The 13,230-nt window shown below is 41.7% G+C and overlaps 1 protein-coding gene across 3 annotated transcripts in view; it reads right to left on the bottom strand.

Annotated features, from left to right (window-relative positions):
• SLC22A18 (solute carrier family 22 member 18) overlaps positions 1-12,927 on the bottom strand; it is a 766,907-nt gene extending 753,980 nt beyond the window's left edge. For 2 of the 3 annotated variants that reach the window (XM_069624137.1, XM_069624138.1), the window contains exon 1: positions 12,639-12,927. In XM_069624137.1, the coding sequence (XP_069480238.1) occupies positions 12,639-12,782 (144 nt within the window). In that variant the 5' untranslated portion in view covers positions 12,783-12,927. The remainder of the gene's footprint in view (positions 1-12,638) is intronic. The other variant, XM_069624136.1, reaches the window with a different exon arrangement.
• Between the last annotated feature and the right edge of the window lie 303 nt (positions 12,928-13,230).

Raw genomic sequence — 13,230 nt, 5'->3', positions numbered from 1 at the left:
AATATACCTGTTGAGGCACAATGTTTCACTGTGATTGACTTGAAAAATGCATTTTTCTCAATCCCATTGCATAAAGACTCGCAAGACCTGACGTCATTTAGGTTCAGACTGACTCGCCTGAAAAGCACTTGTTTACCCCAAGGGCACTGTGAGTCTCCATTGATTTTTAATAGGGTCCTGCAGATGGACTTAAGCAATATTGATTTAGAAAGTGTTGTGTTGCAAAACATAGACGACATATTGGTCTGTAGTACCACAGAAGAAAAGTGCAGATGCGATTCTGTTCAGCTCATGATTATTCTTGCTGACAACGGATATAAGGTTGATAGAGAGAATTTATAGTACTATCAATCTGAAGTGTTGTATATTGGCCAGTTAATTTCACATTAAGGAAAGAAGGTTACTCCTGAAAGAGCTGAGGCTATTTTGAAAACAGTAAAGCCACAGATGATAAAGCACATGCAGAGATTTCTGGGGCTTTGTAACTATGTGAGAACATGGGTCTTTGATTATAGCACATACATAAGGCCCTTATTGCAAGCCCTGAAGAAAGCATAGGCAACTCAGGAAAAAATTGTTTGGACTGAAGAGATGGAAGACAGATTTGGTGAACTGAAAAAATCGATTTGCACTGCTCCAGTTTTAGGGATTCCTAATTATGCTGAGGAATTCTTTTTCTTTTCGCATACGGAGGGTACTGTTAAGACAGCAGTACTTATGCAGAGAACCACGTTGGGGTACAAGCCCTTGCATATTACGGTGTCCTGTCATTTTTTCGAACGTAAAAGTTTCGAATGGCAAACTTTTGAATTTATTTTGTTGAAATGCCATTCTTTTGAATGACAATTTCTTTGAAAAAAATTTGAAAGTACCGTCGACATGGGTTAGGAACGTTACATGGAGCTGTCCAGTGCTCAAATTACAGAACTGGACAGCTCCATGTAACATTTCCAAATTTTTGTGTATACTGGCATTTTCATTTTTTTTTGTAACTTTGAAACGTTACATGGAGCTGTCCAGTGCTGTAATTTCAGCACTGGACAGCTGCATCTAACGTTGCAAAGTTACTAAAAAAAAGCATTGTAATGCTACTTTTAACATGTAAAAGTGCATTTCAATTGAAACCAGTTCATGACTATTGTCGACGGATTGGTTTCGAAAGAAATGCACTTTGCATGTTAAATATAGGCTGTCACAGCTTTGTTTTTCGAAACTTTGTTTTCGACACTTTTGCTTGTCGAATTTATTTCTTCAAAATTATCACTATGAACCGCATATTACAGTGGGATTCTGGACTCAGTAATGAAGGGTCATTTTCCTTGCAAAGAATCTTTGGCTGCCGCCGGTTTCGCCACTGAAAATGCTGCCAGCATAGTGATGGGATGTTCCATGACGTTATTTGTTGAACATGCATTATTTACCATCTTGGAGAAACCTAAGGGTACATTGACTCCTCAAAGGGCTTCTGCTTATGAAGTGGTCATATTGAATCCAACAATTAAAATAGTTTGTTGCAGAATAGGGAATCCTGCCATGTTTGTAGATGAACCATTGGCCCGAAGATGAGCATGCACATGATTGTTTGAACTATGAAGAGTTCTATAATGAAATTCCAAGAGTAAAAGACAATGCATTGGCTGCTGGGGATATTCTTTTTATTGACGGTTTTTCAAGAATCAATCAAAATAATGGACAAAGATATACCAGTGCCGCTGTGGTAAAGCACAGGGCCAATTGGGAATTTGAAGTGTTGGTAAGCACAAAACTGCCATCTCATTTTTCAGCACAGACTGCAGAATTATTGGTGCTGATTTTCGTGCTCGAGAATCATGCAGATCAGGAAGTAACAGTGTACAGTAACTCCGCCTATGTGACATCCACGGTTCACGCAGGACTAGCATGCTGGAAAAGGAGGGGCTACCTCAGAGCAGTTGACACGCCAGTGCAACATGCAGCCCTATTGGATAGGAATATTAGGGCACTACAACTCCCAGTAGCCATTGCAGTCGTTAAATGTGCATCTCACACTAAAAGAGCAGATTTTATTTCACAGGGAAATCAAAAAGCAGACGAGGAAGCTACACGAGTTGCATATTCGTATGACATTATATCGTTTGATGCACCAAATGTGAATGAAAGCATGGTGATGATGATGAGTGTGTCTGAATGTTATAATAACCTGTCTAGAACTCAATTGATAGAGATTCAGGGGGAAGCACCCCAAGCTGAGAAGGATTTATGGACGTGAAGAGGGTGTTCTTTAAACCCCTCTGAAGCAATGTGGCAACAAAACAGTACTGGTAAACCAGTGATGCCTGTAGCCTTATTAAGGGTGGAGTTGGACCAGCTGCACTACCCTGTGCACACAACTAGAGAGAACCTCACTGCAACTATTGCAGAGGACTGGTTAATTCCAAATTTGGTAGAGCATGTTGCATTCTAAGTAGTGAACTGCATCATCTGTCAAATGTTTACTGCTGGGCACACATTGCACATGATCAGGGGAGTTATTCCTAGACCTAGTGGCCCGTTTCAGCATTTGCATATGGACTATGTCGACATGCTGCAAGTATGTAATGGATATAGATATATGATTGTAGTGGTATGCCCGTTCTTGAGGTGGATTGAGGCTGGATCATGAACCCACCCAGACTCCACCTGTGCAGCCACATTTTTAGTACGAGAAGTGTTTCCCAGATGGGGAATATGTGAAGTATTAAGAGTCTTTGAACAAATAAGCTTGTTGCTTGGCATAAAGCACAAGTTTTAATCGGCTTATCATCCGCAAGCAAACTGTGTCTATGAGAGACTCAATGGCTTGCTTAAAGAAAGAATAGCCAAATTGAAACGTACATTGAAAAAAGGATGGTTACATTGCCTTCCATTGGCGTTGTATGTGTTGAGAAATCAGCCAGGGTCAGCCTACCATTTTACCCCGCACACAATAGTGACAGGGGGAATGGGAACACCTCTCACACCTCTGGCAAAGGTTAGAAGTGATCCCCAGTCTACTGCAGAACTGTTAGGAAAGGAGTTACGTGACTATCTCATTTGTATGACTTCACGTATCTCTGTCATTTCAGATCAGCTCAAGCGAAAAGGGTGTGGGGCAGCGCAGAACACAGAAGGAGATGCTTCAACAAGTGGAACTAAAGAACTTTGTCTTCCAAATGTAGTCCCCGGAGATGCGGTTCTAATCCACAATCCTACTCAAAAGTAGCGCAAACCTTGCTTCAACGGGTCTTTAAATGTAGAGGACGTCACGCTGTCTTCAGTCAAGGTGCAAGGCAGTCGTGCTTGGACTTTTCTAGGTGATGTAAAAATCTATGCTGGAGAACCCCCTACGCAGCCACACCCATTGGAAGCAAGCATCGGGGAAGAACCACAGAACGTGCAGACTAGATCTATGGTGAGGAAGAAGGACGCAGAACCTGCTGAAAAAAAGATAAAGAATTAATTTGACATTGGCTTAGTTCGGGACACTCTTTTCACTTGTTTAAAATGGAGTTAAGGAAAGTTATTGCATTCTTAAGCCACATGAGTTTGGTGACTTTGGACTGAGGCAACTTTAAGCCTTGATTGAAAAGAAAAGATATGCCAGATCTGGAGTTCATTTTCGACAATTGGAAAAGAGAACAGTATCCAGATTCATTTCTCACTTAGTTCCTATTTGGAGTCACATATGGTGGTGCTTAATCACAATGTTTCAAGGATCGTTCTTGTAGTTTTTGTGTTTATACTGCGTGCAAACCCTGCACTTGTGGAGAGAACTACTAGAATTCATGTGTTCCTTCAAGATCTTAAAAATTGTCCGATTGTGAGGAGATTTCCCATAGCAATTGTTGAGCAGATTCTCCAGCTTCCTGATTCCATTGGTGAGAAAGCAAATGCCCCTATCACCGGATAATGCACACAAACTGGTTGGTTTAGTCTTTTATTACCTGATCGAAGAATGCCCACATCTTGTTGGAAGACAGACTGATGTTATAACATTTTTAAGAGACCCGAGGAATAATGCAGCGCTTAATGAAATTCTGAGAGTCATTATAACCCAAGTAAATGGGTACTCCTAAAGAACATTGAGAACAGAATTAGACTTTTCCTTCGCGGACAGATCCAAGATCCATTGGGGAAAAATAACTCTTGTTTCATGCTGAAAGAAAATCATCATGTTGTCTGGTGAGAGGCCAATTCGTGGCATTCACTGGGAATTAGTATTCATTATCCAGTAAGCAGTCTGCTGATCAAGGAGAGTTGCAGAACCGATTACAGAATTGTTTTTCCTTCCTTAAAAAAGGAAAATGGCCGCATTAGTAGCAATATCGTTATACCAGATCCTGAGAGATGTCCACGATGTATCAAAAGTCGTTGTTGTACGATGACGTATCCATGCATAATTTATGTTTGCATTTTGTTTGTTGTGATACTGCTTTCACTCACAGTGCGTACGTCTTATTATATAGATGTAAATGGAGCAAGAACTCCTGTGAATGTTCCTGAAGAAAAGGAAGGTACAAATGTGGCAACTACAAAGCAGTAAAGACCTTATGTAATTGTTCCTACTTCAGACATACACACAAGAGCACCTGGCCCTGTAGTGAATAGGCTTTGGCTACCTTATAGAAGAAAATCACATATAGAGATTATGCAAGACATTTGCCTAAAAGCTATGTTGATAGGAAGAAATTTTTGGAATTTCCTCATACACAAGTAGTACACATAAAAACACCAAGTCCACTGACAAATGTTTCTGTAATTGGTCAAGTAAGGAGGAATTATGCTGATGTATTTCATGAGATGATAATAGAAACTAATAAGAGAAGAATGAGATCTAGGAGGAGTGCAAGGGAGAATGATCAGGAGTTGAATGATTACCTGGATAGCACCGCACATTTGTGGAACAACATAAATCAGCATATGAAGGAAGTTGGAAGAAGGACTCTAGATGAGGAATGCTTTGTATGTGCACTCCTGCCTTATAGCATGGGGAAGTCTAAAATATTCTCAGCCATTGAAATAGATGTCCAGACAGCACATTGTTTATCACACATTGCACTTTGCCTAACGAGAGGCCAGTTCATGGGTCGAGATGCCTATCTCAAATGGGCAACTGAATGGACAGATCCAGGTGAAGGCGTCTATGTCCAGGACACAAAGACAAGAAACAGAGCTCACACCAAGAATCACGTGATCAGATATGAGAAGCCTTGAGTCATATGAGATGGAATTAGATGGGAAGTAAACAAGAAACTTGAGAGTCCTGGAAAATCTACAGAAGAAGTCTGTCGATGTAAAAACAGAGGCCAGATGCAAATTTGGGGATCAGTGCTATCTCCAGATGGCTGGGAAGAAGGAGTGGTTATCTGCAGAGCCTGGTGGTCATTGCTTGCTATAAACCAGCCATGGACATAGTGCATAATGGATGCAAACCACTATGGTCAAGACTTGCTAAGATACTGGCCCGGGTCAAAGATAGAGGAGGGCCCTTGCAGATAGTCCCTTTGGAATGTGCAAAATTGTGCTTCAGAAATAGTGGCACAAGAAAAGTTGGAGAGAACCAGAATTGTGGTGGAATCTTTGATGTACAAGGAATGAAATTTGGAACAGCAGTGATCATTGATCACTATTGGGCTTGTGGACCCAGAGCATACATGAAGCTACCAGCAAATTGGGGAAGACAATGTTCGCTGGTGATTGTTCATGTTCCAGCATTGGTAATTCCGAAAAGTGATCTGAAGATTCCAAAAGCAGATGCACACTTAAGGAAGAAGAGATCTGCTGAACTTTTGAATCGAGTAAAGAGAGAGAACTATTTCTCAGCAAAGTCAATAGAAATTTTTGATGCTATCCCCTATGAGCAGAGACACTTTAGTCAGACAGCTTCAGTCTTCACGCTGATCTTTATGCCGAGTGTCCAGGTTAGAGCAAATACCAAATGGCTGCGGATTACCAGATGGGAATTTTTGCAAATGATCAATACAACCATAAAGGGATTCAACACTATCAAAGAAGAGCTGAGAGCCATACAATTGATGACTCTTCAGAACAGATATGTCCTAGATATGATCACAGCTATGGATGGAGGTGTTTCTGCCAAAATCAGAGAATCATGTTGCACATTCACACCTTCTCATGAGGACGAGAATGGAACCTTGATGGAGACTATAGGGATGCTAAAGAAGCTACATGTCCAGATAGTAGAGGAAGTAGATGACACTGCTGATGACAGTTGGTTTGGATCACTCTTTTCTTGGGTTCCAGAATGGATGGCAGGTATGTCCAAGTTCCTTGGAGCCCTGATTGTGTTGGTGCTGCTTGGATTCTGTGTAATCAAGATCATAATTACACAATGTAAGGAGACAGAAAAGAAAGCCATAGGGATGAAAATCATGATTGATGTTGAATCAGGATGGAAGGCCAAAGACTTGACAGATGAAAGAGATCAGAGACTTTGTGAAGGCCAGTAGCCATGCACCCGAGGGAACAAAATTCTTGTATACAAAGAATCATAAAAAGTATGTGGGAAGATGGATCTACTGCAGTCCAAGTGGACAATACATGCTCATGACATGGAACAAAGAGGAGCATGTGAAATCAGCAGGATGCCTGAAGGGTGTCATAAAGATATGGATCCCAAAGAAGCATTTCTTCAGACAGGATGTCTACGAGTGAAGGATGATGGGAGAGTGGTCAATGAATCGCCCAGAGGGGGGAGTGTAGAGGAGCAGCCAAGTACCCCCACCGCAACCACTTCACCCATATTGCCTATATGTTGGGAGCCAGAGTGTGAGACACTTGCAGTACCAGTAAGAATACCAGTTTCAAAGAGAAACTTGGAGGCAAGGTTCCCACTGAGGAAACCATACCTACATATGAGACAATATGATGGCCATTTGAATGAAATCCCAGAAGAAGCAAAGCAAATGGATGGCCAAGATAAATGGTGATGTCATGCAGAATTGAGTTGACGTGCATAGAAGAGGTGCAGAGACAAGAGAATGAAGATATTCTATAAGGCACCAAGAAAGAATTAAGGATAAGTGACATCTTGGGATCAAGGTGAAGAAGCTTATGCCATGGAAATGATGAAGATATCAAGTTATTTTACACATATCCAGAAGCAGAGAAACGCAAGCAGATGAAGTATTCTTGAGGCTCGCTAAGTAGTGAATAGATTGTGGCATGCGCCAATATATACAAATATATGCATAAAGAATGAAGATGGAAGTTTCCACTACGTGTTATAGCAGAATTGGACTGAAAAAGGAAGGCCTCATTTTCAGTGTGTCCCAGTTAAGAAAACACATTAATTAAAAGTGAATCTCAGGAAGGCGAGGTTGGATGATCCATGAAGCAAAGCCAAGAAAGTCAAGGTCTTATCAGGCTGAAGTGAGCAGGCATTGGATACAAATCATGTGAAAGAACAAAACTCCTGTTCAGAAGGCATGAACTAAACAAGGAAGATGTTAGAGGACTATTCACAAATAGTATTTTAAGACATGAGAAGCTCAAACTCATGGTCTACAGTCACATGAACAGATGACATTTTATGGACGAGATGGTCACACCTATGCATGAGGGCATAGTGTGCCTTCACTCCCCTGAATTCTCCAGAGCTAAGAACACCCCCAAGGACAAGTTCAAAGTCTTAATTGCCAGCAGACCACTGAGGTGATCATGGATATGCTAATTGGTGGGAAGCTCTGTTTTAGACAAGCTCACCAGCACCTGAAAGCCCAATCTGCGTGCTGCTAGACGTAGGTGGAAAAGTACTGGCAAAGGTTAGAGTGCCAACCAATTGTAGGGGACCAGATAATTAGAGGTTGTATAGTTTGGTTAGCCAATGGGACGTTGTGTATTTAGTGATGTCCATAGTGGCCATTTTGGGGGGAGGGCTTAGTTGCCCCACCTGATGTTAAGAAGCCTATCACTTTCATTCATTGTCCCATACTAGTAGAGAGTGTCTATCTAGATAGTTCCTTAGACCCAATCACTTTTCTCACTAGGTTTTAGAAGTTTGCCACATTGGATGACGTTAGTAATACGCAGGTTGAACGTCACCGATGACGATTTTTTACTATATAAGATTACTTTTTTCTGAAATGCATTGAGAGAAATTGCTATGCGACGTCAGATGATGTCCGTTGTACTCCCTGTTTTAGATAATTGAGAATAAAACAGTTATCCTTTTTGCCAACTACCTGAGTCGTTTTGATTATTGATGTATGAATGAACTCTGCATCCCCATCCATCTCAAGGGTATTGCTGCTCATCTTAAAGGGCTGGAGATCTCCAAGTTCAGCAGGGTTGCCCAGAGCAATGCCAGAGTTTATGATTAATTATAAACCCTCCGACCGCAGCCTCTTTTTTGTTTTATCACCCCGAGAAGGACGGGCATGCCCAGATGTGAGTCCCGTGCCTGCTGGGCTTAGAGACTCAAGCAATACCTCACTGATGATGCTCTATGAGGCTGACACATATCTGGGGATGCTTGTGGTCTTGTGCAGAAGGGATGTGATCAAGCAGTACGGGCTGGAGTGCCTCTTTTGCAGTGGGGCCATGCATGTTTTGCTTATAATCCTTCCCCTTTTGTAATGGCTTGGCAGGTGAAGAACGATGATCTGGAAGGTTGCCCAGAGCAACGCCAGAGGTTAAGATTAATTCTAAACCTTGCAACCATCACCTCTTTCGGTTTGGTGACTTCCTCCAGCATGGCCTTGGGAAACGTCATTAATCTGGAGAGGCAGAACGCCAGCTATTTGGTATATTTTCTCTTTGGGTGGCACATGGGAGGCAGGACAGTAGGAATGAGCTGTGTTGTGGGGATGAGTGGAAGGCATAACAGCAGGCATGAGTTTTTCTTATTTGGCGGGAGGCTTATTGTAGGCACTGATGTGCATACATCCCAACCTGTTCAATCTCCAATGAGGTGGAAGTAAGGCAACGTCTTTGGAGGCTAATTCCATGGAAGTCAATGAGATTAACCTTTGGGCTGAAGCCTATGAAAGGCATGGCACTGGCTGTTAAAAGCTACTCAAGATTATTTTAAAACAGACCTTTTTCACTGTGTAGCCCTCTTTCCAGAATGCGTGTTTACTTAAAGAAAGCAAATGTAAGTGCCCCTTTAAACGTAGCAGAAAATGAAATTATGTGCCACAAAATTGGTTCTGATGGTATCAAACTTTCAAATCACGCTTCAATATAATGGGGTTGAGGGTCTGTATATAGATACAAAAACCACAGAAAAACGTATCCAAAACATATATTACAAAACTTTGCAAAAATTAAAGTCCATGTTTGTAAGTTACAGGTACCTCTACTCCAAATTGTCTGCTCGGGAGAGCATAAAATAGAAATTGTCCGTTTTTTAATGATATTTCAAAAGAAGAAGATATATCCCTTCTTGCTCAACCCACCAGGAATATGTTGGCACAGGAGAAGGGTTTTCAAGAGATATGCGGTGTCACAGATGTTTCTATTGGCATACGGCAGGGACGTGAGTTTAGACAATAGAGGATTTGCTATGATAATTATAATTGGTTATTTATACCAAGAGATTTCTAAGTGTGGACCGGCGGAATGAACCGTGTTCCAAGGCGAGCATTTTGCCCCTGAGCTATCCTCCCGAGACCTCCTGATGTCATGTTTAGTGGAAACCTTTTGGTACAGACAAGCACATAAAGAAGTTGGTTTTCAAATGAGCTCTATTGGGACAATCAGTAGCCATTGGTGGAGAACACTGACTCAAGGGTCTTTACATGGCTCAGCATCATGTTGCTTTAAGGGCACAAATGCTCATGAAGTGAATACATGAAAATTCAAGAAACACAAGGGCTGGAACCCTTGCTTGTGATCTACAGACAATCAATTATGCCCTGCATCCTGTCAAAGACCTGTGCCTTCTGATGCGCCTCTTTTGGTTGAAACATGTTGTCCAGACAGGCGATAGCACTGCTTCCACGTTTGCCCACATTTTGCAAGTCTATATTGCACTTTGTTTTAAATGTGTTTTTTGCAAGAATTTCTATTATTCATGAATCTGATATGGTGTATATATTGAATTGCTAACAATGAGATGCGCTTAATAAAATATATCCTGGCTTTTAATAATGGTGAGAGTGATTAAGTGCATAGATTTCACATCTTGAGGAGGGTACCAATGTAGAGGGAAATGCTGGATTATTTTAATGATACAAACATTTGGATAAGCTTATTTACTTTGATAGTGCTCAGAAAAGTACAGCTTTTCGGCTTCATTGTTAGCCTCTGGGATGTGTGGAGTAAATTATTCAGGCAGACCTTATATTGTATCAAATATTAAATGCATGCATGTGCGAGAATAGTGTGCGTCCATGTAGTGGAACTGTTGCAGGACCTCCTTAGTACCTGAAGGTCATTGGCTTAGCAGACCCACCCTGCCGCTGCTTTGAATTCCGCCCCAGAGTGACAGGACACCAGGCATGGGAAAAGGCAAGTGCAGACTTCTGCTCACTGTCAGTCCTTGCTCCCCTCAGGAGGATAGCTCAAGGGCAACGTGCTCGCCTTGGAAGCAAGACGACACAGAGCCACATAGGTTCGATCCCCGGGTCCGCGCTTAGAAACCTCTGGGTATTAAGCACGTTATAAATTACAGGTCCGCCAGACTCGCCAAGAGACCACGCAGGTGGAAACAGAGCGCGTATAACAACCTTTAACATAACATAACCAATGTTAAACCTATGATGCTAAGTTTGATGTTCGGCCCAACTTTTTCTGTATGCCATGCTTGTCGCGCGGCTGCATCACAGACAGACACTCACGCACCTTAAGTGCTTTCAAACACATTTGTATAGGCGCTATATAAATAAACTATCATATGATATCATACCATAAACAGGCTGTGGCAGTGATTTCATGGCCTGCTAATCAAGGCCCGTTCCAGAGCAGAAAGAGAAGAGGGCACCTGCAACGTCCACGGAAATCCTGGTTTGATGGCAACGATTTTGATATTGCTCTTGTGACATTTGCAACTATGAATCCACCCTTCTTGTTTCTAAAACAAATATTTATTATCATATTGTATGCATTTTTGTGGGGGGAAAAGAGGTGTACATATAAATCTCCTTTCATAACGATGAAATGTACTCCCGCGCATAAATGGTTTGCGAAAAATGCGTTTATATTACATTAAATGTCTCAATGTGGTTAATAACCACTGAACAGGTTATCATGCCTTGTTCTTTCGAGAGAGGGGCGCCTGCTACCTTTTTTGTACTTTAACATAACATAACCAATGTTAAACCTATGATGCTAAGTTTGATGTTCGCCCCAACTTTGTCTGTATGCCATGCTTGTCGCGCGGCTGCATCACAGACAGACACTCACGCACCTTAACTGCTTTCAAACACATTTGTATAGGCGCTATATAAATAAACTATCATATGATATCATACCATAAACAGGCTGCGGCAGTGATTTCATGGCCTGCTAATCAAGGCCCGTTCCAGAGCAGAAAGAGAAGAGGGCACCTGCAACGTCCACGGAAATCCTGGTTTGATGGCAACGATTTTGATATTGCTCTTGTGACATTTGCAACTATGAATCCACCCTTCTTGTTTCTAAAACAAATATTTATTATCATATTATATGCATTTTTGTGGGGGGAAAAGAGGTGTACATATAAATCTCCTTTCATAACGATGAAATGTACTCCCGCGCATAAATGGTTTGCGAAAAATGCGTTTATATTACATTAAATGTTTCAACAAAAATGTCTACATAAAGAAACTTCATTTCTGCTGTGTCCAGCCCGAGGGCCCTGTGTAGTATTTTCATCTTTGTCATGGGAAGTGCTAAATAAACGCTGGAACTTGCCTAAATAGTTAACAGAATTTGTATTTTCTGCTAATATAATGTTTGTTTACCTTGCTCCAGCCTACCTACTTAGCAGAAGTTTCAGTGATGCTTCTTCTTTGAATTGAATGAATTGATTATTTATATAGCGCCTATACACAATGTGTTTCAAAGCGCTTCAAGGCAGGGAGGGACCAAGGGAGAATACACTGACATTCTTACAAGGAACATTAGATCAGTTACGGAACATGAGCTATAACCAATTATTTAGAGTGGGGGCTAACCCATAGTCAGCTAGTCACCCCCCCCACTATCAAAAAAAGTAATAAAATGTATGCCATTTGTTAGATATTCGTTAAATCCGGTTTGATCAACCATTATCAAAGTTAGATCCACTACAGAAAAGGAGTTATAGGCCGCAAAGGAAAAGGGAGTCTCTGTAAATGCTACATAAATAAAATAAATACATTGTTCCCCATTGCAAATTATGACTTTTGTTGTAGTTATCTATTACATTGCAGAACATTTGTGATGGAAACAAGACCAGACAGACACCCAATAATCCTTTTTTATATGAAGGCCAATAAGCGCCCCTCCCAGGCTTGTACAGTAGAACATTCCATCATGGCTATCCTAAACAAGTGCAGGGGAGCTCCTCGTGCTATGCCAAGATGGCTCCTCGGATGGGACAGTACTTTGATATGACGTAACGCAGTCTAGCACACCAGAATAATGAGTTGACGAGAGATAGGCACTGTCAGTATTCTTCAATAAAAACACATAGCCACGCCTGACGCAATACTTACAGGAATAGTCGACAGCTGCATAAACAAACAAGAGATGTCCGCGGCCGAGAGCAAATAGGCGACCCGCATCACAAATCGCTTGTTGCTCATGTTTTCCAGCTCACTTTGGCTCATAGCCCTCTTTTCGTTTCCTTCCTGCTCCATATTTCTTTCCCCTAAAGTGGCACCTTTGCTCGTGCTGGCTGTGATGTCCTCGCCAGCAGTCTGCAAGCTAAAAAGAAAGAAGGATAATGTTTAACTATCAGCATGTTCTTGTGCACTGTGGGCGGCAAAGGTCAGAGTTGAGCAAGATTCTGCTGCGTCATGGTTGTGAGCACTCGGGCACACTGCTCCGTGCTAAAGGTAACTTTGACTGTGGCGCAGCGATTCGTCCACACTGCCTGAGCTATAAGTTCGTGAGCCAATAAAATGGCAACAAACACTTTAACACGCAAGATCCATGAAACGACTGCTTTTGGGTCAGTGTACGTTCGGAATAGGCTATGGTCTGCACGTGTCCTTGATATTCAAAAAAAGGCGGATAAGATGACGAATTCGTATCACTGTGTTGTATACTGGTACTGTACCTTTTAGGAGGCACAAGAGCAGAATG

The sequence above is a fragment of the Ambystoma mexicanum genome, chromosome 11 (assembly GCF_040938575.1).
Source record: "Ambystoma mexicanum isolate Mex_15411 chromosome 11, UKY_AmexF1_1, whole genome shotgun sequence".
NCBI classification, from domain to species: domain Eukaryota; kingdom Metazoa; phylum Chordata; class Amphibia; order Caudata; family Ambystomatidae; genus Ambystoma; species Ambystoma mexicanum.
Note: the sequence above shows the minus strand (reverse complement) of the source record. Positions and strands in the feature narration are given on the sequence as shown.